Below are 24,244 nucleotides of genomic sequence, written 5' to 3' on the forward strand. Positions count from 1 at the left end.
GTGGAGCTGGAAGAGCTCGAGCATCTTGGCGAGCGACCCGTCCTGCGACGTGAAGAGGCCGACGGCCAGCACGAGCTTGACGACGCACTGCGCGAGGACTGCCGTCGCCGAGTGAAACTCGATGTGGCTGCGCTTGGCGTACTCGTTCAGAAGGCCGTAGCTCACCCAGAGGCCAATGTAGACGCAGAAGATACTCTTCTGCGCCAGCGTCTCGAGGCCAAGGAAGGCCATCCTGCTTGCAAGGTCCGTCCTGTGGAAATGAGCCGTGTGTCCGGGTTGCCGAGACCACCAGCTGGTTACAAACTGTGGGATTTTAGCCATCACATACAGTTTATAGCATGTTATGGATAGATTCACGCCCATTAGCTACACGGCGTGACGCAAAACCCGATGAAATTTCAGGGTTGGCGACCAAGGCCCCTCGCTTTCGCAAAGATGCTGTCTCGTTCACAACGACTGGAGCGTCTCTAGCATCAAACCAGCTTATAACTGCCCGTCCGCAGCCGGTCGTTGTCCTCGCCGATGCTGAGATTGTATTTGTTTATCCCATTATGTATCTCAGTTTGCTATCAGTCTATCGATCAGTCTGCAGCACCGACGACATGTTGCAGAGGCAGCGCACTGGGTGAGCGTCCAGAGCACAATTCATCAAATATGCTTGCAAGGTTTCGTAGAAGAGCGATGGACCACTAGTAGAACTGTGGGTAGTGCAAATTTGACCAGCTCAGAACGAGACGAGTTGTGTATATGTGTCCGTCTTTACCATCGCTTCGCAACATGGATGGACAGTATTGTCTTTGCAAACATTGAGTCAAGTAGTTAGTAAGGTGTGCACTGTGTCGTGTATTGGTGTGGGTAGGTACCGAATGAGGATCGACGCCAGGACGACATGAATAAGACGTGCAACGACGTCTCGGCTTGGTGTCAACAACTATTGCAACCGATTTGCAGACATCCATATAGCGCTATTATCTCATAGTCTAGTCAGCACAAAAGCTCTCAACGTCTTCAGACGCTCACGTTTGCATCCGACGACGTCATGAGCAGCTTGGAGACATGTTCGTACACGGCAAAGATGAGCGCGCCGTTCGGAAGCACCTTGATCAAGTTGGGCGTCAAGCCCTTGTAGAGACCCGGAATGCCTTCGTACCTACGCACCATTGCATCAAAACCGAGAGACATGTATGGCTTCCACGGACTTGATGATGCGCTTGGTGCAGTCCCATGTGCCCGAATACTTGTCGGCGACGGGCCCGCCTTGCTGCAGCCGGGCCTTGATCACTTGGTACGGGTACGTGGCGGTCGACGCAAACGCTTGCGAGAGTGCGCCGATGGTCAGCGACGCGGGAATCGACTACCAAAGAATACCATATTGTCTCTTCCGGATAAGACAATGCTGTACATACCATATCCCGGCTCACATACGACGTGTACTCGGACTTGAGCTTTTCGTACGCGACAAACTAGATGCGCATAGATCAGCAATCCGAAGTCCTTAAGTCTGTACCTTGAACGCGCCGTGGGACGTCAGAAAGAGCGCCGGCACCGCACCCTTGTACAGGGCGCGGACGCCTTCCTCGGCCACGATGCGGCGGAGGGCGTCGGCCACATTCGTGTACGGCACGGCCGTGCCCTGCACTTGCATGCGCACCTTGATGAGCCAGATTGGGTTGGTCAGCGGCACGCACAAGACGCCTAATAGAGTCTATCAGATCGTATTCCTATCGTATGCAGCGCGGCTACCTGCTTGGATGCCCGAGAGAAAATGGCCGATCGACGGCGGCAGCGACGAGGTGGCGTACATGGTCTTGGCGTGCTCGTAAAAGTAAAAGTAGAGACCCCACGACATGGTTGTGCCGTACAAGGCCGGGCTCATGCCTTGGTACATGGCGCGCCAGTGCCACGACGTGGCGCCGGGGCCTTTGACGAGCGACGTGAACGCATGGAAGAGCGACTTGTACGCGCGCGGCGACTGCTCGTGGACCTGGTACCGGACCTTGACGAGGTCCAGTGGGTACAGCACGGCCGTGCTAAAGCCGCCGGCGACAATGCCGGCGACGCAGTGCTGCAGCAGCGTCGGGCGGCGTTCCTTCGAGTTCATCCTGGTGATGGAAAGGCCAGCTTGCTTGATTGGCGCAAACACAGATCGCGTGGCGATTGGCTAGAAAGCGCATTCGACAACGTTGTTGATTGGTGGATCTGAAAATGGCAGGTGCTAATTTCACCCACATTGCAGCGCTTGAAGTGGCGGGGCTGTTCGCTTGCTTGAGAGCGTGTACAACGCGAGCAAACGCGCCTCGAGTGCAGGTGGCTTCTCCTTGACGGTATGTTGCAGGGCTATTAGCATCATTTCCCGTCGATCACGTTGGAGAGGCTGTTGTACAGACGCAAGGGAACTCGCCCGTAGTGCCTTCTTTCAGATTGCCATGGACGGAAATGTGGGTGTTATTAGACACTCCTGTAGTTTGGGTGTTGACGCAGCAAAGTTCAAGTGCAACAAATATCCGCTTCTCGATCAAGACTCTGCTTGCTCTCGCGGCGAATCCAGCATTTGACGATTCGGAGGTTAAGGCGAACGCCCTTCGAACCCTGTCGCGACGCCTCCTTACGGCAACAATTTGAGCGTAGTCATACAAATTCTATATATTCGCATGGACGCCAATAACTTAAAACATCTCGTCTTCCACACGAAGGTACTCGCCAATGTCGGCCTGGTGCAAGACAACGTAGCCGGTCGGGTCGAGATCTTTGCACATTTCCGTGGCCTGCGCGGCGATACCAAAGCCGAGCGGCACGTCGTTCATGCTGTAGACGACGACGCCGGCGTACTGCGGCGTGCCTTCCGTGATGCGGCCGAGGCCCGACTTGACCACGTTGTTGCCGTAGAGGAACGACATTTCCGAGTTGGGCTTGATCCACACCTTGTACTTGGCGTACTGGGCGAGGTAGTCGAGGAACGTGATGCGGAGGTGGAACTTCTTGGTCTTCGTGAGCTTGCCGACCGCCGTGCCGAGCGAGAGGAGCTGGTCCGTGCCAATGTTGGTGGCCTGGCGCATGAGCTTCTCGCTCACATAGTAGACAATGTCGCCGTGGAGGCGAAAGCAAAACTTTTCGTCCGGGCGGACGACCAAGTGCTGCACGTTGCGGCCAATGCTACAGACTTTAGTTAGCCCTAGCCCATGCATAGACCTCGTGCATACTATTTCGAGATCTTCTCGAAGACGGTCTTCATCTCTTCATCGGTCAACGGACGCATCGTCGCTTGCTTGTGCTGGTCTAGCAAAGGGTTGTGCTTTGGCCAAGCCCACCACCGCCGTATTCATTGGTCCAAATCGATTGGCCAATCAGCAACGCCGAAGCAATCGATTGGTGCCCGCGGGTGTTTTTTATGTTGGAAATCAGTTGTGTTTTAAACAATGCAAGTGGGAGCACCAGGACAAGTGCAATAGAAGGAGCAAGGGAATCCCATACGAAAGAGAGACGAGCGAGGACTATAGCGATGTTGATTCTAGGATACGATGCTATATATATTGATGCCAAAAGCATGCCGTAGCATGCGTAGTAGTGTGTGAGAGGAGCGAAGCGAGCATTGGTAGAGCAAGGAAGGGAGGTTGTCGCAGAGCTAATACAAGTGTCCGAGTTCTGCGGCCATGGTATCCCTTGGCAAGCGCAAAGGCTAAGCGCGCGTGCTGCACGTCGTGAAAAGTGCATACTGCGCGGAAAGAGAGGCTTCCGCACGATGAGTGGGCAAGGACCACAACAATGAGCCAGTACCAAGTCGAATGCCAAACAGAAAAGCTCGGGCGCCGGTGACGCGCCCGCTGGCAATAGAACACTGCAAGAAGGAAGGCATCGCGACGCGAAACGCAAGTAGTACAAACGTAAGACTCGATGCGTGTTTCAAAGTACCACCGAGCCAAGGGCGCATCCAGCATTGACACGGGGGTGCAGCATGACGGTACTAGAGCTCCTTCGTATGCGGGTCTATCTCAAAAGCGGCACCACGCGCTGCGTCGATCCCGTACTCAAGTACGCTCAACCATCACTGCAAGCACCCGAATTCGCAAACTTAACAGAGTTCCTAGTTGCTCTCTTCGCCATCACCCATCCTTGCATCGTCCTCTTTCCTTTGCTTCTCCAGGCCTGATTACATACAAGACTCTACTACCTGCCTCGTCGAGAGTCATAGCAGCTCATGATGCGTCGATCGCTCTGTCCTCGACACTCTCCTTGCTGGTGCCGCTGCCACGTACGGGGCTGTTGAAAACACATTTGCATGTGTATAAAACACCCGACCCCCAAATGGCTGGTGGGGCACTGCGGAGATAATCAGTTGCCAGAGGTTTTTGAAAATATCAAAAGAAAGAGGGAATCGGCCACGGCTGGCTCAGTGTCATTCCGGAAATCACACACCAGTAACATCATGGAAGGCGCGAGCAAGATTGAATCGGTCCAGGTCTTTGGCCGCAAGAAGAACGCTACGGCGGTCGCCTACTGCAAGCGCGGCCACGGCCTCATCAAGGTCAACGGCTGCCCCATCGAGCTCGTCGAGCCGGAGATCCTCCGCACCAAGACGTACGAGCCCGTGCTCCTCCTCGGCCAGCAGCGCTTCGCCAACGTACGTACCTCGCCTTGATCACGTCCTCCAGTGTGCATCGGGGCGCGACGAGATGCCATTGTCTCGGCGCGCCTTGGTAGCTGTCTTGGTCCACATCTTACTGTGTGCCGCCGCCATCTTTGGCGGCGTGCTGTGTCCAATGATTGCACATCCGCCGATGTCGCACTTGGAATCGAAGATGCTCGGGATGAACGGGGACTGATCAGCTGTCTGCATATCTTTAGGTCGACATCCGTGTCCGCGTCAAGGGCGGTGGTCACACCTCGCAGATCTACGCCATCCGCCAGGCGATCGCCAAGGCCATCGTCGCGTACTACCAGAAGTACGTCGATGAAGCCTCGAAGAAGGAAATCAAGGACATCCTCCTCGACTACGACCGCACGCTCCTCGTCGCGGATCCCCGCCGCTGCGAAGCCAAGAAGTTCGGCGGTCCCAGCGCCCGCGCTCGCTTCCAGAAGTCGTACCGTTAAACGTCTCGCCGACGTGTGTCGTCTTGGCTTGGAGGCAGCGCACCGCGTCTTGGCGCTCTGCTTTGCCTTCTAGTTGGGCGATCGTGTAACAACAAACTGGTGTGAACCTCATTTATTCCTCGTCTTGCAGCACTCGCATGGCCCACCTTCAGTTAGTCGGTTGTCTTGGCATATACTGAGTGGCAGTAGTGCCCAGAGGGCTGCAGGTGACGGAGCCCACGTTAGCAGCTTTAGTGCTCTCTTAGAGCTCTCGTAGCCAAATGTCAAATGGCAACACACGAGGAGCAGTGCCGTAGGTGGCCACACGTCTCTACCTCCGTGCAGGCTGCCGCTGCTTGGTGGATGATGACCCATGCGATGGGACCTCGTATCTTGCGGATATTCAAGCAAGCGGATCCTGCATCACCAGGCCAAAGCGACTCGTAGTAGGAGTAGAGTCGGGATCGCAAAACGCTCCATTTTGAATGTGCGATGTGATGCCAGCTCGGGACAAGCAGCCCAAGATAAGATCGCTGTCGATGCTGTGCTCTCTGGCACGAGGAGCCTCTGCGTGATCTCGCGGCTTCATGGTTGGGTAGCAACCCTATCCCTTGTCCCACCGATCGATTTTGCTTGATCTCGTCTCGTCGTCCTGCTAAGCAATAATGCAGGCAGGATACAGACATGCGATTTTCTGGTGTACTTGGAATACGTGGTTCACACCAGAGCGACAGGGCGCAATGGACCTGCGCTAGCATAGGAGAATGAACCATCCAAACTTGTATTTTTTAAGGTTTTGCCAAGATCCGCACCGCCGCCGGGTTGATGTCGCCTTGGCGCTGCGTTAGGGTCGAGATGTTCGTAGCCTTCGGCCCACGGGCTCTGCAACCCTTTCCGGGCGGCTGTCGCTGAGCGTGTGGAGCTCGAGCAACATACCATTTGTAGCGTAGTCGCAATCGCTTCTCCATCTCATGTCACTCTCGTGGAAGGCGTCGTAGCGAGCAAGCCCGTGCAACGATGGCGGCGGCAAGAGCGCAGCGGTGGACGTGTGGCGTCTTATCGCAGCGTCGCAAGCATTGACGATCGTGTATGGCTGGGAACTGACGCGCCGCCGGGTGGTCTAGCGCAGGCGATGGCCTAGGCAGCGCCTACATCTTCATGGCCTGATGGACTTTACTTACTCTACAGACCAAGGCGCAAGCGTCAAGCGCCTCGTCGGAGGCTGCCTCCGTGGCCTCATGGACGTGGCGGCCTGCATGGTGGCAGCGGAGCTGTCCGGTTTCAAATCGGTTGTTATCCGGATGGCCAAATCCAAATTCCAGCAATTAATCGACCGGCATGCGGTCGCGAGCCGCGCCCATGTACGAGCCGGCGGTGCGGACGGGCCATCTCCCGAGCCGGCGCGTCTTCCACGGATCCCGCGACGTCATCCTGGACCCGACGCGGTCCATCGAGCTCCTCTCGCTCGGCAGCGCTGGTACTGGCGAGATCAACCAAGTCGAGTTCCTCTACCTGCCGTCCGGTGAGATCCTCGCGCAGACGCCGACCAAGCCATCGTCATCGCCGCCGCCAATGGCCGCATCAACGGCCACATCACATGTGCCCATGCTGCTCGAGTCGGTCGACCGGTATGACCAGGCGCGGTCGCCGTCGTCGTCGTATGCGTCGACGCTGCGGCCACAGCAGCTCTCGCCTCGGTCGGCGAGCGCCAAGTCGTACAGCAGCCGAGCCTCGCATCTCAAGACGCCGTACCAGCAGCGCATTCTCGAGCTTGAGACGCTCCTCGAGCACGAGAAGAAGCGGTCGCTGCAGAAGATGCGCCAACTCCTTGACGAGCAGGACAAGACACGCGAGCTCGAGAGCCAGGTCAGCGCGCTACAGAACCGATGCCACGTGCTCGAAGGGGCGCTGGAGCGGCAGGACGCGCACGCGCGCGAGCTCCAAGAGGCCAACGAGACGTACGGAGCCCGGATGGCGTCGCTTCTCGCAGACCATGGTCGCCAGACGAGCCAGATGGAAGCGCTTCAACACCAAATCCAAACGCTCGCGGCGACGTCGCAAGCAGCAGCACCCGCGTTAGAGTTGCCCGCCGTCACGGCGCCACCGCCTCCACGACGCCTTACGGACCAAGCGAGCCAAACCGAGCCCGAGACGCCACCCAACTCGGAGCAACCACCGTCCTCCTCGCATCATCTTGCTCTCCTCGAAGCCATCGGCGCGTGGAAGCAATCACTGGACGAGTGGTGCGCGCAGCCGCCCTCCCCGCTCAAGGTCCGCCTCGAGGATTTACTGCAGGACTTTCCGTCACTCTTGCTGCCAGCATCATCGTTGTCGATAGCACCGGTCCCGTTCGAGGCGTCGGCGGTGTTGAAGCGGCAGCTGCAGCTCATGGAGCGCGAGTGGCGACAGACGCACGCCAAGTACGTCGAGCTCAAGGAGCTCTGTGCGCGGCAGTGCGTCCGCGAAGCCGACTTGCAAAACTTTGTCAACGAGCACCGACTGCGCGGCAACTGCTCGCTCCAAGCCCCATCCACCGCCGCCGCGTCGACGTTTGACGACACGCTCCATGGCGACCAAGGTCGCATGAAGGTCGTCATCACACACAAAGCCGAATCGGCCGTGCACGCCAAGCTCGACGCACTGCGCGTGAGGAAGGAGCAAGTGACGGTGCTGCCGTCCGCGCGCTTGGCCAAGAAGCACGAACGCATATCGACCCCAAAGGCGCTCAAGAAACCAAAGAAACAGCACCGTACCGAGAAGGCGCCGTCGACGGCCGGCCGCACGCCGTTGAGCCGACCGTGGGTTTGCTAATAAGACGGTAGTACGAGGCCTGTGACGACCCGATTTGTGTGTTGCGTTTTGGCGGACGACGCCATCTTAACCCTCAAAGGTCTACTAAGCGTCGTCGATCAAGCTTCGTACACTTGATTTTGAAAAATCAAGCAGAAACGCCTCTGCAACACACTGCTGCAACGCGGTGGCTAGCCCCGAGCCGTCGTGCACATGCTAACGTTGGTAGATCATCTATTATATATTCTGGGTTGATATGACCTCACGAGCCTTCTTCCTTTGCTGTCGTGGCGCCACCAGAGAGATTTCAGTAAAAAAGCAACTAACTAGAGTACTAGTATAGTACAAGTGGTCTAGTCGGTCTCGCCTCGAGGCGTCGTGGCCGACGATTGCAAAAGACACGGTGGCATGCGACGCCTCGTGACCCAAGAGACGGTCCTGTCTCGCCGATGCCAAGCAAACGGCGGCTTCGCCGGCATTCCACTCGCGGTCTGGATGTGCTCGATGGCGAAAGCAGCCCATCCCTATGGTAATAGCAAGGCATAAAGGAAACGTTATGGCCTTGGGAATAGTCTCCAGGGGCTATCAACTGTAAAATAGTAATCAAGTAGTCGACCTTTGGCAGTTGTCGTGCAGGGTTGCGTGGGCGGCTTTCTAACGTTGCTACCAATCACGCGCAGCGGTCGGGACGCGAAATCGATGGAGACGGCGCGAAATGGGCACGTCCCACGCTGTCTTGGCTAAGGACAGACACAGGCGTCCATCATTATCAAGAGAATACAAGTACCGCGGATTGATGCACCGTTCGCCATCGCTCATTTATTAGTCATCGCGTAGTAGGAGAGCGATTCGAAGATGGATACATGCATCTGCGAATCGCAACGGCTTGATGTCTTTTCATGGATAGTTGGCCGGTTCTTTTTCCTCGGCTCATTCGGCCATTGCTGAAACAAGTCGACGCGAGCGATGGAGCGCTTGGCACTCGTCGCGTTTCAGTGGACTGCAGGGATGACTGTAGTTAGTCGACGCATCGACTCGAGTCGGATCGGAACGAAAGCCAAAGGTCACGATAAGTTGATGTGAGAAAGTCGACGGTCGTTTTGTGACAAGCAAGCACATGGCGTGGCCGAATGCAATATCCTAGTTTCAACGTCTTCAATTCGGTTAAGTGCGCTTTGGCTCGCGTGAAATAAGGACAAAACGCCTACTTGCACTTGGCACCACCCAAGAGATGTCGTAGACGTCCGCTTGCGAGCGCAGCGCACTGTCGCATCAACGCTTGCAAAGACCGGTCGTCGCACCCATGCCGACCAAAAGCTTGAAGCTTCGCGACTCACGAAATACACGTTTTTAAACTGACTACTAGTACCTACTTAGACTACAGACGAGCAAAACTGCGTTATGTCCACGAAGACATCTTCTCCATATACGACCGCTTGAGCTCTTCAAGGCTCGACTGCAACTCGTCGTCAATGTCGGCCAGCCGCTTGGCGCCAGCGAGCCGAATCGCATTCATGTGCTCGTGGGCCGCGACAAAATCGGGGTGCGTGCTCACCTCGTCGCCGGCGTCACGGAGGCGGTGCATGACGCGATCGATGTCGAGCGCGGCAGCCTCCAAGCTTTTCTCGAGCTCGTGGCGCGCAACGGCAATGGCCTCGCGGTACGCTTGGTGGGCTTCGCGGATCGAGACGCCGTAGTCGGCCTCTGTTGCCGCAATGTCCTTCTTGTACATGAGTCGCTTGATCCCGCGCAGGACGGCGTTCCGTGGCATCCTCTTTGTTTGTGCACAGGACGATGCAAATCGCCAACTGATCGCAATCCAAACTGCAAAACTAGGATCGGAAAAGCGTACTTTATCGGACTTTCGGACTTCGAGGGTGGACGCACACAGTTCTTGGCTTCTGAGTATGACTGTACTTTTGTGAAGACGAGAGATCGCTCAGACGAGAGAGCCAATTCCAGTAGGTTGGATCAAGCTGCGAGTGTACATGATGCCAAGAGACAGCGTTTATCGAGTGAACAATAAAGTCTCGTCATCGCCACGGCGCTCGTGACGGTTCATTTGACGCCATTTTGAATCAGATGCGCTGCTATTATGCACCAATCTTCAGGATCTGCTTCAGAGTCCGACGTCGAAAAGTGCGTACTCCAACTCCCTTGACGGTCGCATGGGTGGATTGACGGCGAGGACTTGGTGAAATTACGATTGAGAAAACCACCCACGCACCCCACTGCTCGAGGCCTCTGAAATCACTCCATGTCACCGAAAGCGAGAGACAAAAATTAGGAACGAAGCTCCTCGACGACTCCATCGGCAGCAGCGACGTCAAGAACGTGGGTGGTGACAGTCTTCCCTTTCCGAGCAAACGCCCAATCGGTAAAAGCGAGCAAACAAAAGCAAAATGCATACCTTTAACGACAATTGAAGAAAACGTGAGCGCTGCTCATTCTGCAATTTGCGCTGTAGGGACGTCCTGTCGACGCTGGACGGCGAAACCCGCGTGGCTTGGTTCCTTGCTTCGTCGTGCATTCCTGTGCCACAGCGCTTTCACCACGTAAGTGCTTCTGACGGACGAGGAAGCGGATGAGGGACGCCATTTGCTCGTCAGCGCAAGTGACGAGAAATCGTGCTGCGCTGCCCGACAACGTCAGTGAGTGCACCGGCACCTGGTCCAGCGAATGAAGCGATCACGTGGACACTTGACTCGCTGGAGAAGGTGCCGGTGCACTCGCTGACGTTGCCGGGCAGCGCAGCACGATCGCTCGTCACTTGCGCTGACGAGCAAATGGCGTCCCTCATCCGCTTCCTCGTCGAAGATCGATTCTGGCTTTGAGCTCGGCGCTCGTCGAAATCTCAGCCACAGGCGTATCCGGATCTGCCAGAGAAAAGCCGACGCTCCTGCTATTGGTCCATTCCAGCATCGACTCTTCAAATCTTTGTTGCAGCGACCGCTGCCCGTGGCTTCCAACACCCCTGGGGGAAGCGCGTGGTATTCCCGCGCTGCGCCAGTGACCGGACTAAGGCTCGGGGAAAACGACAACAGCTTTACCCCTCCCGATGTAAAAAATTATGAAGCTATAATAACCATTGCTGCTGCAAGAGTGCCCAGCACCAACCACGGTTATATTTGAACCAACGACGTCTGCGAGGATGTTGGTGTCAGTGTCCCAGCCTCCAGGTCAGCACACAACGGGCGATGAGATGAACCGAGACCTCCATCGGTGGCAGCTTCATCGCACGCAAGTGGAGACTGTACGATCTGGCAATGCGCATGGTAAACGTGTTGTGTTAATTAGGTGTAGAAGATGGACTTGGTCGCACGCGCGCGCTTTGGAGCAACGTCGGGTCCTTGAGCTGGAGGCTAATTTCCGGAAAACTTGGTCGGCTCAGCGGGTTTGCATCCCAGCACTGCCGCATGAGCCGTGCGAGGCCCGGCGGACAGTTGATGGGAATGACCGGTCGCAAGCCGCTGACGACCGCCGTCATCTGATAGAATATCAGTAGAAACGTTGTACAATAGGTCAATCGCGTACCAGCTGAAACGGGTTCATGCCCTGGTCCCCATACGGCTTGCTGCGAGACCACATCGAGTAGAGAAGAATACCGTACGAGTAGACGTCGCCTTTTGTCGAGCAGAGCGTCGCGCCCATCGTTGCCATCTCGGGGGCCATATAACTCGGCGTGCCCACCTAGCATAGTGTCATATTTTCTGTAGACCGCAAATACCACGATGGTACCTCGGCGGTCATGGACGTTTGTTCCGGGTCAATGAGCCGCGAGAGGCCAAAGTCACAAATGTTGATGTCGTCCGTGTCGTTCAACAGCACATTCGCGGGCTTGAGATCGCTAGTATCAAGTTGAAACATACGCCCATTTGCACGAAAAGGTATGTACCGGTGGACGACGCTGCGGCTGTGCAGAAATGCCATGCCGGCCGTGATTTGGCCCATGACTCTGAGCAAAAAGCTCGACTCGAACGGGTCGCTGGACGACAGGTTCTCAATTAGCGCGCTCAGAGACGTGCGGCAAAAGTCGGTCACAATGTACAGCACGCGGTTGTAGTAGCTCACACCATAGAAGCGCACGACGTTGGGGTGGTGGAGCTTGCTCAAAATGCTCACTTCGCGACGAAAGAAGCTCTGAAAGTACTCTTGGCCCGTCACGGGGCTGTAGAGGCGCTTGACCGCGACGACCGAGTTGCCGCCGCCGCTGTGGTACAGCGACTGGAACACTTGACCGGACGTGCCATTGCCGACCTCCCGCTGCAGCGTCAGCGCTTCAAACGGGATGAGCCAGTCGCGCGAGTCGGCCGACACAAAAAACTCCAAGTCGCTCATGTCGGAAATCTCAACGTACGCGCCCGTAAAGGTCGAGTAGCGTCGGTGAAAGCCACCGGCGTGCAGCGGCGGGTACCGCGGGTGGCGCGCGAGCCGGCGCATCGTACACATGCAAAAGCCCAGCGACGAGAGCGCGAGCATGCCCATGGCACACACCATCGCAAGTGGAAAGTCGTAGACTTCGCAGCCGGCGCCACTGAACCGCGCGTCACAGACGCACGCCGCGTCATCGTCGCCCGACACACACGTGCCGTGGCCGTTGCAGGGCAACCCGCTCTCCGTGTAGCCGGGGCAGAGGTAGCAATGCGGAAGCGTGTGCCCGGGGAGGCACGTCGTGCACGGTGCGACCGCCGACCACGCCCAACCAGGATGGCACGAGCATGCACCGGACCCGAGGAGGCCGCTGCTGCACGTCCCGTGGCCGCAGTCTTCGGGGCATGACGCACAGTTGCTGCCAAAGTACCCCTCCGCACAGTTGTAGCAGTCGGAGGACGCGCTCCAGCCTTCGCGGCAGACGCAGTGGCCCGACCCGTGGAGTGCGTCGTCGCACCGACCTTGGCCGCAGCGCCGGCAAATCTGGCAGTCGAGGCCGAAATACCCGCCCATGCACGTGACGCAGTTGGTCGAGGCCGACCACCCCGGGTCGCAGATGCACCGGCCGTCGCCGTCGTTGCCGGCGTTGCAGCGGCCGTGGGGTTTGCAGATCGGGCACGACCGGCAGTGCGGGCCAAAATGCTCGGGCGCGCATTGACAGCTCATAGTAGTTGGGTTGAAATCCCAGCCGTCCTTGCAGCGCACGCAGCGTGAGGTCGCCGTATAGCCTTCGTCGCAGAGACAGCGGCCGTCACCACGCAGCGTATCGTTGCAGTAGCCGCGGCCGTGGCAGCTCTCACAGCGCGTGCAGTTGGCGCCAAAGTAGTTGATCGAGCATTGCGTGCAGCGCGAGTCGGCTGAGAACCCCTCCGAGCAAATGCACGACCCGTCGCCGGCGATGCCGTGGTTGCAGCGTCCAGACGTATGGCACGACTCGCACGGAATGCAGTCGGGACCATAGAACGAGTCCATACAGTCGGCGCAGTTGATCGACGCGTTGTAGCCGACTGCGCAGGAGCAGAGACCGTTGCCGTGGATGCCGTCGTTGCAGTTGCCGTGCGGGTGGTGGCAGTGCGGACACGGGTCACACGTCGGGCCAAAAAACGACGGCAGGCACGTTGCACAGCGCGTGGCCGGGTCGAACCCCGGGGCACACGTGCACTCGCCGTCGCCGGCCGGGCCGGCGTTGCAAGTGCCATTGTTCTCGCACGGAAGGCACTCGAGCGTGCACGCGTGGCCGTAGAAGTTGTCCATGCAGTTGGCGCAGTCGGGCGGCGCGTACCCCGGCCTAGGCGCATGCAGTTCGTTCAACGCGTCACGCTAAGAACGTACTGGCAGAGGCAGGTGCGGTTGGCACTTTTGCTGGCCGCGCAGTCGCATTGGCCGTGGCCCGAGCACCACGAATGCGTCGCGGCGTGCCAGCCCGGACAAGCTACCCACAAGCACGACGAGGAAGGTAAAGACAAGATGAGTCAGAAGAGCGTACCGCTGTCGTCTTGGATTTCGTAGTAGACGTCCATTTGGGCCAGGCCCACGTACGAGATGCCGCCAAACGAGCAGTCGTGGCGCTGGCTATGGTCGCCCGTCCACTCAAACTCAATCTGAAAAGCCAATGTCGCGTTCGTTATGAACGGCAAGATTGAGCGCTGGCCGCCGCGCCCTGGCAAGATGTAGTTGCCGTGGGGCGGGAGCACGTCGTACCAGTCGTCGCAGTGCGGGTAGTTGGGCGCCACGTACGCATCGGACGGATACACGAGCGACGTCAGCAGCTCGTTGCCATTGACTTTGACGCTGCGCACAAGGCCTTTGCCCGTGATGAGGTTGCTTTGCCAGTCGATCTGCTTGACGCTAACGGCCACGGACGCCTACAGCGGTAGCCTTAGCACGCTACGCATGGGCGACAAGCCACCTTGCACAGCGTCTGCGACCGGCGGTCCCAGAGTGGCGAGAGCGGCGCCGCGGTGGCAAACGGGCACGTGACGCCATCCCAGGCCGTGCACACGGCCAAGAGGCTTTGGTGGAGCTCACTCGTCACGAGCTGGAGCAGCGCCACGAGGAGCACGACGCGCAGCTGCTGGGCCATGGTGGTTGTCGTCGTCGTCGCGGACCGGCCTGCCAGATCTTCCCGTTCTTGAGGCGCAATCCGTACACTATTATGCGGTGCTGCCTCGTTGTATCGAAATACAAATATAGAGCCCACAATGCGCGATCCGCAAATAGTGTACGCCGTATCTTGGACATCTGGTTATAACACCGGAGACCAACAGCAATATGGCGTGTTATAACAACGTGGGCGAACTTCAACTGTTAGCAGCAACCAGATCGACACAAGAGACCGCTAGCTTGTAGTATCGTTGGACGACGGCAAGACGACAGCAATCCATCGTTGCAGAGTCGTTTGGTGGCCGTTCGAAAGAAATATATAGGCTGCAATAGGACTGTGGGACGCTAGGAAGCGCTCCCTGGACATGACAACCCTATCCCTAGCAACCCGACAAGGAAGCAGCACCGCCGCTCAAGTAGTGTATCGAACATACGCCGTGCGAAGGCTATAGCCGCGGCCAAAAGGCACATCTCGGCCTTATCGGTAAACAATTCGGTGAGAAGCTGTGAAACGCTGGTCAAAATGCTATGAGATCTTAGCCACAGCAGTTCGATCGAGATGAATTCTTTGTCGTGAGAACGACATCGCGTTGAGACCAGCTGAGCGAATCGAGGTAAGCGAGGCTGGGAGATATGTGCCTTGTCTTCGCTCGCCTCGCCCCTCGCCGCAAATGATCGATGTACGAGTGGCCAAAAACCGGTACTAGTACAGTCCAATGACAAAGCCGCCATCTTGTGTACCGAGTATAAGCGCAGGGTACGCCTAGACGAGCTGCTCCGACGAGTAAGACTGTTTGAGCACCCCACAAGTGCGCGCCGACGAGGTGGATTGGATCGCAGATGCCACCGAAGACGTCGATGCCACCTGAGTTCCTAAAGAGGCGCATAAATGCGTTCAGAGATTCGAAAAGGCAACGTACGCAAGCCATATTGACGCCAGGTGTGAGACACGTGAGTGGCTTGGCACCCAAAAAGGCATGGAGAAAGCCTGGTACAAAAGAGCACGCCAAATAAGGTACCCCTCGTACTTCCATGGCAGCGGCCGGGCGTTCTATCGCGACCACACTCTTTCAGAGCGTCGCAAAGCCGACACGGAGACCGCTGTTTGTACGTGCAAACCAAGCCAGCCAGGTTGCGTGCGAGGACCTCGAAGGCCGTCGTTGCCGCCTGCATTGCAGCGGCACGAGCACGTGAAGGTGGTGAAAGGCCTTGACAACAGCCGTACGAAGGTCTGGCAGCGTCTTCTGTGACTGGACGTGCATGGTCCCCACTTCATGTCGCCTCGACACCCACTTTGGTGGCGTCCTCATCGCCACCGTGAGGGCGATGTTACCAATAGAGAGCCGGCGTTGAGCGTCTCTCACTGTTGGCCACACACGAGATAACGTTTGATTGCATAGTGAAGATACTGGCCAAAGCCCACCGCAGGGATGAAAAGCTAGTCCAGAGAGCTGGGATGGGAAGACAAACGCAAAAAATACCTGAAGAACAACTCAAACTCAAAACCGTGTAGCACCACGAGAACGCTCGCCTCCGGTGTGAACGACGAAGCTCGTCCTTCCAGCATTCGCACCATCACACCGCCCTGATTGAGTCATTTCCCACCGACTACTTCGACACCCTTGACATCCTCGGAACTTTATCAGCGTCAACGTCGAGTTAGGCGTCAACACGACCTGAGATGTACAGTATCTACATGTCCACACCCGGTCAATCGACGCAAGTCGCAAAACACGACCCTGACCACAAAGTCTCGTACAATCGTTGCCTCTTTTCAGCTTCATTCGATCGAGTACCGTCGTCGTCTCCCCAGGCGCCGAGTTGAGTCAACCAAAACGAGACAATTTGTACACAAAACCATAATAATATTGAAAACACACAATGTACACGGACGTCGTTCAGATGATGTGCATCGGCTCCAGCTCGTGCGCCAGCCACGACGAGGGGCTCGTGCCATGCTCGGACGACGATGGCGACGACGACGATGAGGACGATGCGGGCGTCACGGGCGCACTCCAGTCCATGCGCGTCCACGGGATTTCCTGGACGAGGAGCGAGAGGATCGAGTGGTCGATCATGTCATCGCTCGTGTAGAGCTCCTCCATGTCGCGCTGCTGGCTCTTGTTGTGCCGGTGGCAAAGGCCAAGGACGCGGCCGTACTGGAAGCAGCCCGGCACCTTGCAGACGTTGCCACCGCCGTGTCGGACGCACTTTTGGCGCGCGTGGGCTTGGCGCAGGCAGCCTTGGACCGTGCAGTAGCGTTTTGGCGACGGGCCGCCGTGGTGCAAGCAAAGGTCGCCGCCGCGCACCGTGTTGGTGCAGCCTTGGACGCGGCAGGCCTTGCGGCCGCCATGGCGCACGCAGAGATTCCGGGCGTAGACCTGGTTGGAGCAGCCTTTGACGACGCACATCTTGCGGTTCTTGTGAAAGTCGCATTTCGTGCCGGGGCCCGGAAGCGCCTCGTTGGGGCAGCCGTTAAACATACACAGCGTCATGATACCGAAGCGGAGGAGGAGGTGAATCCAAAAGTGATCAATCGCTTGCGATGGCAAGGAAGGGTGTCCTTTCTCTAGTTGTACAGTAGACGGTTTTACGCGCCACAGCGATAACAGATGGAGACGCGAGGCACCTTCAAGAAGGACAAGATCGTTGCTCACAGCGCACCCGCGCCGAGTGCCGCGCATTCGATTGGTGCTATGTCGATGCTTGTGACGTTCGGTGGATGACCGGTGGGACGATACGCTCCATCATTCCCCACCTTGGGCCGATGACGCCGCGCCAGCACCACCGACTAGCCTACCATGACGCGACGTCGATGCAGAGGTGTACGATTTGTCAACGTTAAAACCGCTTTCATGTATAGTACGGCTGCGATAAGGACTAGAACTTGATTGCGCTTGGTATCTTGTCCCAGTAGGAGCGTGTCAACTAAGATCTACGAGCTGTTGGCCGACATTGCACATGCAAAGCCATCGAGATTGCACGTGCTCTCTAGCAGCGGAAGCCTTCGATTTCCCATCATCTGGTACACACGCTCGTGCAAAAGTAAACGACGACCGTGTCCTTGAGGGCTTGATGCGAACCACGTGCAACGCTAGGCTTGTAAAGACTTGACGCTGGAAAATCCGAGGAACAGGGTTCGACCAAGATGCGGGGGAGTGCTCGTACCCCGTGCCTGCTCTGTGACAGATAATCATTGCCAACACGGCGTTAGAGACAGTCAAGGACGACGGGACGAGTCTCGTTCGAATGACGCGCCTTCATTGCCTCGATCAGTAATGTAGAGCAGAGTAGCTTCACGATGGAATCCTACTGCATACCAGTCCCGAGGCCTGTCGACTGCAGCATCAAGTAGCCAATTTAGGGTACCCAAATGTAGAGACCCACCATCTTCAGTGATCAATCCCGCACGAGCCTTCCGAGTCCAAAGCATCTCGGGTAGCCGACCGCATACGCTCAGAACTCGATGCGTCGGCGACGGTTTACCACCCGCTATTTTCCGCGTTATCCGATTCGTTGTCAGAACACTAGGATTAGCAAGAGCTACTACGTTACTAAAACATGTGGGATTACACGGATCGAGGCCATCGGCTATACATTGATCGTTGCACGTGCGCAGAACATGCAACGAACCCGCGGTAAGAAGAGCAACATGACGTACCTGCCGGCTTGCTCGCTTCCGAGTGGCACCTTGTCCAAGCCAAGTCGCTCTGGACGAGAACCCGTTGCCACGAGATGTATTCAGCCAATAGTGAAAACAAATATCGTCCTCGTCAATGACTACACGCTACTCGTCTTCGTCGACGACTACACGCTATACACTTGACGACGCGCCGTCATGATCCCACCTAGGGCTGAACCCAGTAATGCACGCACCTCACTGATGCCAAATGACCGACTATCCGATCGAATCTGACCGGCAGTCTCATCGAAAGGCCATTGCAAAGACAAGGGCTTTGCGGCAGTAGGTACATACGTCATCCAAATCCCAAATCCAAGACTACTAAGTGCTGCTGAAACGCTGATTCTCAACGACGTTAACATCACAGAGCACGGCTCACTCGTCGCCTCGCACCACAATATGCTGCAGCCGCAACGACCACTCGGTCAAATCCAACACGTTGGTCGGCAAGCTCTCCATCGCGAGGAACGGACCACACGTGCCTAGTAAGTACACGTCAAGTACTCGGACCAGCCTCGGAAACAACTAACTACCCATGGGTTCCGTGGTGTCGAGGCCCAGGTGCGGAATGGCAGCGATTAGGGCTTCCACGTCGGCGGCCAATGGCGCAGGGTACACAAACACCGCCCCCGTACGCCCACGCGCGTCGCTATACCATACAACTCGATCAAAACTCAACTTTTGATGCATTCGGTACCGGGGAAGCGACTGCACGAGGGCGTCGAGCGGCGCCTGCATGTCTTCAAGCCGCTCGTCGACGATATGAATCGCATCTATGTCGTATAAGCTGCCACGCGAGATGCTTGTTGGGGGAGTGTACGAGGACTCAATGCGAAGCGGGGGGGCATGTACGTGCCCGACATCAAGATCGTATGCACATTGGTAAGGGAAATGTGTTTGCAGTATGGCGTCGACGACGAGAGGAGCATCGGCACCAAGCCGCCTTGGTGCAATACGCCATACCACAAGTAGACCAGCGTATTAAAGACGGCCCATAGACCCTAACCCCATCATAGCCACTAGATCAAACTGCGTTGGATATACCTGCAGCGGCTTGGACGCTGCCAACGCGGGCCCACTGGCGAGCATGAGCGGGAATACCACTGGCAAAAGGAACCGCGCTTCTTGGTGCGGCGCCAGCGAGAGCAGCGAGACTGGCACGACGATCGAGGCGAGAAGGAGGCGGTGGCGGCGGCCGTAGAGCAGAGCGAGCGCCGGGAGCGGGCCAAAGAGCAGCTGCATGTTGATCAACCAGTGATTCGATCGCGTGTGAAGGCCGTGGGCTGCCAAGTGGGCCGGGTTCATGTTGTACACGAGGTTGTTCCACGGTGCGACGACCCATGAGTGCACCTACAAGAACGACGGTATCGTATCAGATGGCAAATATGGAGAAGCAAGGGACATCGTAGAGAGCTTCCCAGCCGCGGAAGAAGCACGTGTCGACGAGCACAACGCCGATGGACGTGAGGACGAACGCGATGGCACCCCCGAGACCTGTCGCGCCGACACCTAGTCTCAAGAGGTTAGCTGCACCGTTTGCACTGTAGCAATTGTGAACCAATTAGCCGCTGGAATGGGCTAGGCGTGTGGACATCGGACTTCTTGGCCAAGGACGCACACAGCAGCGCGTCGTTGGAAGCGACGAGCGCGAGGCCGAGTGGGAAGAAGAAGAGGAGGAACGTGAAGCGCGTGAATGAGCCCAAGGCCAAGAGCGCGCCGAGAAGCAGATTCTGGCGCGATACGACGCCAGCATATTGCCGCGGTGTCGTTGTATGCAGCACGACAAAGCTCAGCATGAGCAGGAAGGCTTCAAACGTGTTGGAGAACGACCGCGTGAGCAAGACGAGCGTCGTCCACGACGTGGCAAAGACAAGGAGCGGGCCCTTGTAGTCGATATCGTATGTACGCGCGAGCGTGTAGATGGCGGTGTCAAAGCCCAGCGAAAGCAGCGTCAAGATGACACGTGGCACGACCAGAAAGAGCAGACCGGATGGCGCAACGCCGAGCGCTTTGGCCACAGCGTATGGAATGCCGGCTACAAGGGACCTACACACAGCGAATGCATAAGGCGAATGGTCAGCCTGCAGCGGCCCACGGGAAGAGAATTGAGCGGTTCGGCGCCGACGGCTGGTACTCCCAGGGAATAAAGGCGCTCGAGACGTTGTAGACGGCGCGGGCCATGACCTCGGGGCACTGGAAGAACTCGTCGGGATGGACCATCCCCATGGAGAAGATGCTGGCGGCGCGAAGCACGAGCGCGCCGCCGTACGCGAGCGCCCAGCCCGTCGTCATGATCTCGCTGCCGGCCGTCGATGAGGATTGGCGGCTTTTTACCCAATGGCATCGCGAGCTGTGAAATGGCTAATTCCACGCAACATTGCATCCGCCCCTGCCGACTCCAATGCGTTGCTTTACACTCTCAGCTACCTTGTCGTAGAGTACCAATATAAAGCTGCCGTGCCAATTGCATCGAAATGCTACATGGCCGGAAAGCTTCGTGGCTCAAGGGGACGCCCATCAGAACATGGGTCATGATATATATTGACCCATGATCAGAAGAAGTCTATGTTGGGTGTTTCAAGACCACCACAGTATGGGATGCTGGCGAGATTGCAGTTGACAGAGCAGCGTCGGCTCCATCAAGAGCTGTCTGGATGCATCGGCAGCGGCTTCCTTTGGGCAAACACACCGGCTATATTCTTGCTCCGCTCGCATGCCACCGATGACTATCCTTGTCGTCCTGCTGCTTGAATAGCTGCAACGCGGCGCCGCGTTGAAGGTCTGTCTCTACATTGCTGTGTGGACCGTGCAAGCCGTGCTCATCGACATCGATACATACGCAACATACGATTGATATGGAGTCTACGCTGCAGATTTAGACCTGCAGGCGGGCAAGCGAGAGCACTTGAGTGTTGCGCCAGTCCTTCGTCGCCGGCTGCTCGAGGTGCGCGTCAAAATCCACGACCGACAAGCTGCTCTGCGTCAGCGCACGCTGCAGCACCTTGCCGTGGTCGTCTTCAAACGCAATGCGCTTCTCCATCTCGATCCAGCCCTTCTTGACATCCTTGAGCAAGAGGCGCGGCGTCGCGAGGTTGCGGTTGTCGAGCACAAGGGCACACGCGCGGGTCGACTGCGCCTCGACCGTGTTGGCGATGCGCGTGTGGACAGGCCCGAGCGAAACATCGTCGGCGCGTGCGTTGGCCACGTACATGCCCACGATCTTGAGCTTGAGCTCGGCTGCGTACGCCTCGACGCAGAGCGACGCAAACTCGAGGAACGGCGCGGTCGGCGCCTGGTGCGCAACGGGAAAGGCCTTGGTGATCTCGATGCCCTCGCCCGAGTCGCGGCCAACGAGCAGGCCGGTCACGGAGAGGTGCGGGTACTGCGCTGCATGGAGGCCCATGACCACCTGCGCGTCTTCGCTCACTCGGTACGCCATCTCCCCACGCTGTTCGAAAAGGCGAAATAAAATGGACCGGCAATTTTATTGCCATCGCTCCATGTTTTTAATGTGAAATCCGACGTGTTTTGCGCTTTCTTTTCTATAGCTTGAGGTTTGTAAATCGCATGATTGTAATGCGGCTTGATTTGATTCTTGTAATTAAAAAACATGACTTTGAGTCTTGAAAATAAGTATTACTCACACGTCCAAAGGTGTTTAAACACGTTTTGCTGCGAGCAAAGCTGACGACAGCGAACGACAAACGAGCGGATCGAGTCGCACACATTTCATTCCCATAGCTATTTCTCTCAACGAGCCGCATCGTCGATCGAGACGGTGAGCCTACCGACAAATATGGCGTCCTACATGGATTTAACCCATTTGCCGTGAGGTTTAACCCTCTTGTGCATCTGTTTAAACAACGGCGAGACAGCCGCGGTCTCATTTCGAAGCCATGGAGAAGACGCTCAAGGACATGAACGAAGCGCTCGCGAGCTGCATGACGCTCGTGATCCCGCCGATCGAGTACCCGCCGCAGATGCGGCCGAACCCGGTGCAGCACGACTCGACCGACATGGCGGATCTGAACGAGCACATGGCCCACTTCTTCTTCCAGGCCAAGAAGCTCGAGTTGCAGCTCCTCGCGCTCGACGAGCCGGGCCGGCCCACGACAGCGCACGAGCTCGAGGCCGAGATCCAGTCGCTTGAGGCCGAGCTCAGCGACAAGAACGACCTCATCGACAAGTACTCGGACGTCATTCGCGGCTGGGAAGGCAAGTTCAAGCGCCTCGACTCGAAAATGAACGCATCGTAAGCACGCGTACTGTATTCTGCTCGTTTCACTTCGTACTACGTCTTCTCTTGCGCCATGGGCAGACGCTTGCTATCGCGATCTATGATCGGCAGGAGCTGTCCAGGACAATCTCGCCAACGTCGACACCATGCACATCAGCTTTGGATTGATGTTTAGTTTTGCTCCCAGAGCGACTTCCATGCTTGCAAAAGCACGTTGGTCTGCGTCGCATTGCGCACCGCAATGCGCACGTACGTCGGGAGGTTGTAGCCCGGCGCGCCGGACCGGACCGGCACACCGTGGAGCTTGGAGAGGCGTGTGGCTTCGGCCGCGACCTCGACCGACTTGGTGTCGACCCAGACCCACGAGAGGTACGGCTTGCCGTGGACCGTCCAGGAAGGAAAGTGCTTGGCGAGCTGCGATCCGAGGTTGGCGCGCCACGCCGGCGTCACCTTCCACGTCTCGTTCATGTACGCGTCGTCCTTGACGACCGCCGAGATGAACGCGAGCGCCATCGAGTTGAGCGACCACGGCACTTGCTTGCGCTTGATGGCGGCGGCGTGCGCGGCCGAGGGTGCAACCACCGACCCGATGCGGAGGCCCGTGCACGACCAGATCTTGGTCCAGCTCGTCATGACCCACACGTCAATCTTGCGCGTCGCCGAGAGGTGCGCGACCCATTCGCGCTGGTGGATCAAACTGTCGCTGCGCCAGTGCGGGCCGACCCACGGCTGCATGCTTTCATCTACCATCATCGTCCAATAAGAAGGATGTCGTTGCACTAAGATGGGACGCAGTACCGATGATGATCGTGTGGTTGTCCGGGCAGTGCGTCTCAATGTACGCCTTCATCTCGTCCACCGGCATGTAGTCGCCGGTCGGGTTGGTCGGGTTCACAAGACACGTGAGGACAGCCGACGGGTCGTTCCACGCCAGCGTCGGGCGCTCGTCCGCGTTCGCCGACCGCTCGTACTCCTTGTACTGCGTCAAGGTGCCACCCGGGCGCCACCCGCCCTTGGGCACCGACCGAATGACGAGGTCGATGAGCTCGGACGCGCCGTTGCCGAGGAGGAGCAGCTCCATGTTCTTGAGCGCCTTGTCCTCCGGCCACACAAAGGCCGAGAGGTGGCTGAGCGCGGGCTGGAAGTCGGCCGGCGGGTAGTGGTGGATCGTGTGCACGGCGTCGGTGGCGGCTGTGAGCGCACCGGCGGGCGTGCCGAGGCCATTCGTCGTGACGCTAAAGTCCTCGACAAAGTTGGTCAGGAACTTCCAGTCCTGGCCGCCGTGGAACGTCTGCGTCTCTTCGTCCCAGACCGTGTCCGTCATGCTGCTGGTCTTATTGACGTCTTAGTCGGAAAGGCAAAGTGACTCGATCCACATCGACATCCCTTCGTCATCCGCGTGCTGTCCGGATACGAAGCGACCAATCATCGTGGATTGAATCTATAATCCGCCAATCGCACGCGCCACGGTGGCACAACCGTCATCAACGGCACCACGGAGTGTTTTTCACGTGTGAAAAATACCTGGTGGCAACACCACGCGGACGGTTCAACCGCATTTCTAAACCGGTTCAACAGCTCAGTGCGCTGTTGAACAACCACTTTTATCGGGGCAGGTAGCCAGCCCTGTGGGCTTGGCCAGTGCTCGAGCCTGTTCACTTAAGTACTGGTCTGCTGTCCTGTACGCTTTGGACCTTACACTGGCGACTCTGCGAGCGTTAAGTCTCTAGTGGCAGCGGAAAGGGCTGAGACCGCAGTGAAGAAGGGCACACATTGCTGCCCACCTGCATTCTGCATTTTGGCGACCAAGCAACCTCATATATGAGCGGAACAGAGAAACGATAGCACTCGAGATGCACGTTGAGCGTTCGAGAAGGATGGGCGACGACGCCAGGAAGCCATGCGACCATGGCGCCACTGCGTTCGACTGCACC

General features: G+C 57.4%; 12 protein-coding genes across 12 annotated transcripts; 3 read left to right on the top strand and 9 right to left on the bottom strand.

The window, feature by feature from the left end:
• Nucleotides 1-37: 37 nt before the first annotated feature.
• Nucleotides 38-231, bottom strand: SDRG_04556 (hypothetical protein; the record flags this gene model as incomplete). The annotated part of the gene is made up of 1 exon (XM_008610231.1): nt 38-231. A coding segment is annotated over one exon (192 nt), but the record flags the coding sequence as incomplete, so codon positions are not given.
• A 680-nt stretch (nt 232-911) lies between these two features.
• Nucleotides 912-2,141, bottom strand: SDRG_04557 (hypothetical protein). Its single transcript, XM_008610232.1, has 5 exons — nt 1,744-2,141; nt 1,508-1,695; nt 1,407-1,463; nt 1,200-1,354; nt 912-1,150 (listed from the first exon to the last, which is right to left on the bottom strand). The coding sequence occupies exons 1-5, from the start codon at nt 2,099-2,101 to the stop codon at nt 1,009-1,011; spliced, it is 900 nt and encodes a 299-aa protein (XP_008608454.1). The 5' UTR covers nt 2,102-2,141; the 3' UTR covers nt 912-1,008.
• Nucleotides 2,142-2,625: 484 nt separating this feature from the next.
• SDRG_04558 (60S ribosome subunit biogenesis protein NIP7) lies at nt 2,626-3,305 on the bottom strand. The gene is made up of 2 exons (XM_008610233.1): nt 3,201-3,305; nt 2,626-3,153 (listed from the first exon to the last, which is right to left on the bottom strand). Exons 1-2 carry the CDS (start codon nt 3,254-3,256, stop codon nt 2,667-2,669), a joined length of 543 nt encoding a protein of 180 aa, XP_008608455.1. The 5' UTR covers nt 3,257-3,305; the 3' UTR covers nt 2,626-2,666.
• A 1,061-nt stretch (nt 3,306-4,366) lies between these two features.
• SDRG_04559 (40S ribosomal protein S16) lies at nt 4,367-5,199 on the top strand. Its single transcript, XM_008610234.1, has 2 exons — nt 4,367-4,618; nt 4,843-5,199. The coding sequence occupies exons 1-2, from the start codon at nt 4,424-4,426 to the stop codon at nt 5,086-5,088; spliced, it is 441 nt and encodes a 146-aa protein (XP_008608456.1). The 5' UTR covers nt 4,367-4,423; the 3' UTR covers nt 5,089-5,199.
• A 1,189-nt stretch (nt 5,200-6,388) lies between these two features.
• On the top strand, nt 6,389-7,961 carry SDRG_04560 (hypothetical protein). The gene has a single exon (XM_008610235.1). It carries the CDS (start codon nt 6,406-6,408, stop codon nt 7,876-7,878), a length of 1,473 nt encoding a protein of 490 aa, XP_008608457.1. The 5' UTR covers nt 6,389-6,405; the 3' UTR covers nt 7,879-7,961.
• Nucleotides 7,962-9,145: 1,184 nt separating this feature from the next.
• Nucleotides 9,146-9,663, bottom strand: SDRG_04561 (hypothetical protein). The gene has a single exon (XM_008610236.1). The coding sequence runs from the start codon at nt 9,626-9,628 to the stop codon at nt 9,257-9,259; it is 372 nt and encodes a 123-aa protein (XP_008608458.1). The 5' UTR covers nt 9,629-9,663; the 3' UTR covers nt 9,146-9,256.
• Nucleotides 9,664-11,116: 1,453 nt separating this feature from the next.
• On the bottom strand, nt 11,117-14,454 carry SDRG_04562 (TKL protein kinase). Its single transcript, XM_008610237.1, has 7 exons — nt 14,198-14,454; nt 13,775-14,153; nt 13,621-13,720; nt 11,753-13,576; nt 11,596-11,704; nt 11,392-11,547; nt 11,117-11,344 (listed from the first exon to the last, which is right to left on the bottom strand). Exons 1-7 carry the CDS (start codon nt 14,369-14,371, stop codon nt 11,147-11,149), a joined length of 2,940 nt encoding a protein of 979 aa, XP_008608459.1. The 5' UTR covers nt 14,372-14,454; the 3' UTR covers nt 11,117-11,146.
• A 1,781-nt stretch (nt 14,455-16,235) lies between these two features.
• SDRG_04563 (hypothetical protein) lies at nt 16,236-16,909 on the bottom strand. Its single transcript, XM_008610238.1, has one exon. It carries the CDS (start codon nt 16,884-16,886, stop codon nt 16,290-16,292), a length of 597 nt encoding a protein of 198 aa, XP_008608460.1. The 5' UTR covers nt 16,887-16,909; the 3' UTR covers nt 16,236-16,289.
• A 1,441-nt stretch (nt 16,910-18,350) lies between these two features.
• On the bottom strand, nt 18,351-20,400 carry SDRG_04564 (hypothetical protein). Its single transcript, XM_008610239.1, has 8 exons — nt 20,169-20,400; nt 19,632-20,119; nt 19,476-19,582; nt 19,118-19,423; nt 18,894-19,074; nt 18,771-18,846; nt 18,607-18,722; nt 18,351-18,555 (listed from the first exon to the last, which is right to left on the bottom strand). The coding sequence occupies exons 1-8, from the start codon at nt 20,363-20,365 to the stop codon at nt 18,449-18,451; spliced, it is 1,578 nt and encodes a 525-aa protein (XP_008608461.1). The 5' UTR covers nt 20,366-20,400; the 3' UTR covers nt 18,351-18,448.
• A 400-nt stretch (nt 20,401-20,800) lies between these two features.
• SDRG_04565 (hypothetical protein) lies at nt 20,801-21,528 on the bottom strand. The gene has a single exon (XM_008610240.1). It carries the CDS (start codon nt 21,510-21,512, stop codon nt 20,949-20,951), a length of 564 nt encoding a protein of 187 aa, XP_008608462.1. The 5' UTR covers nt 21,513-21,528; the 3' UTR covers nt 20,801-20,948.
• Nucleotides 21,529-21,905: 377 nt separating this feature from the next.
• On the top strand, nt 21,906-22,472 carry SDRG_04566 (hypothetical protein). The gene has a single exon (XM_008610241.1). The coding sequence runs from the start codon at nt 21,970-21,972 to the stop codon at nt 22,327-22,329; it is 360 nt and encodes a 119-aa protein (XP_008608463.1). The 5' UTR covers nt 21,906-21,969; the 3' UTR covers nt 22,330-22,472.
• A 9-nt stretch (nt 22,473-22,481) lies between these two features.
• On the bottom strand, nt 22,482-23,634 carry SDRG_04567 (hypothetical protein; the record flags this gene model as incomplete). The annotated part of the gene is made up of 2 exons (XM_008610242.1): nt 22,482-23,053; nt 23,109-23,634. 2 exons carry the CDS (start codon nt 23,632-23,634, stop codon nt 22,482-22,484), a joined length of 1,098 nt encoding a protein of 365 aa, XP_008608464.1.
• Nucleotides 23,635-24,244: the final 610 nt, after the last annotated feature.

Source organism: Saprolegnia diclina (assembly GCF_000281045.1).
Source record: "Saprolegnia diclina VS20 unplaced genomic scaffold supercont1.11, whole genome shotgun sequence".
NCBI classification, from domain to species: domain Eukaryota; phylum Oomycota; class Saprolegniomycetes; order Saprolegniales; family Saprolegniaceae; genus Saprolegnia; species Saprolegnia diclina.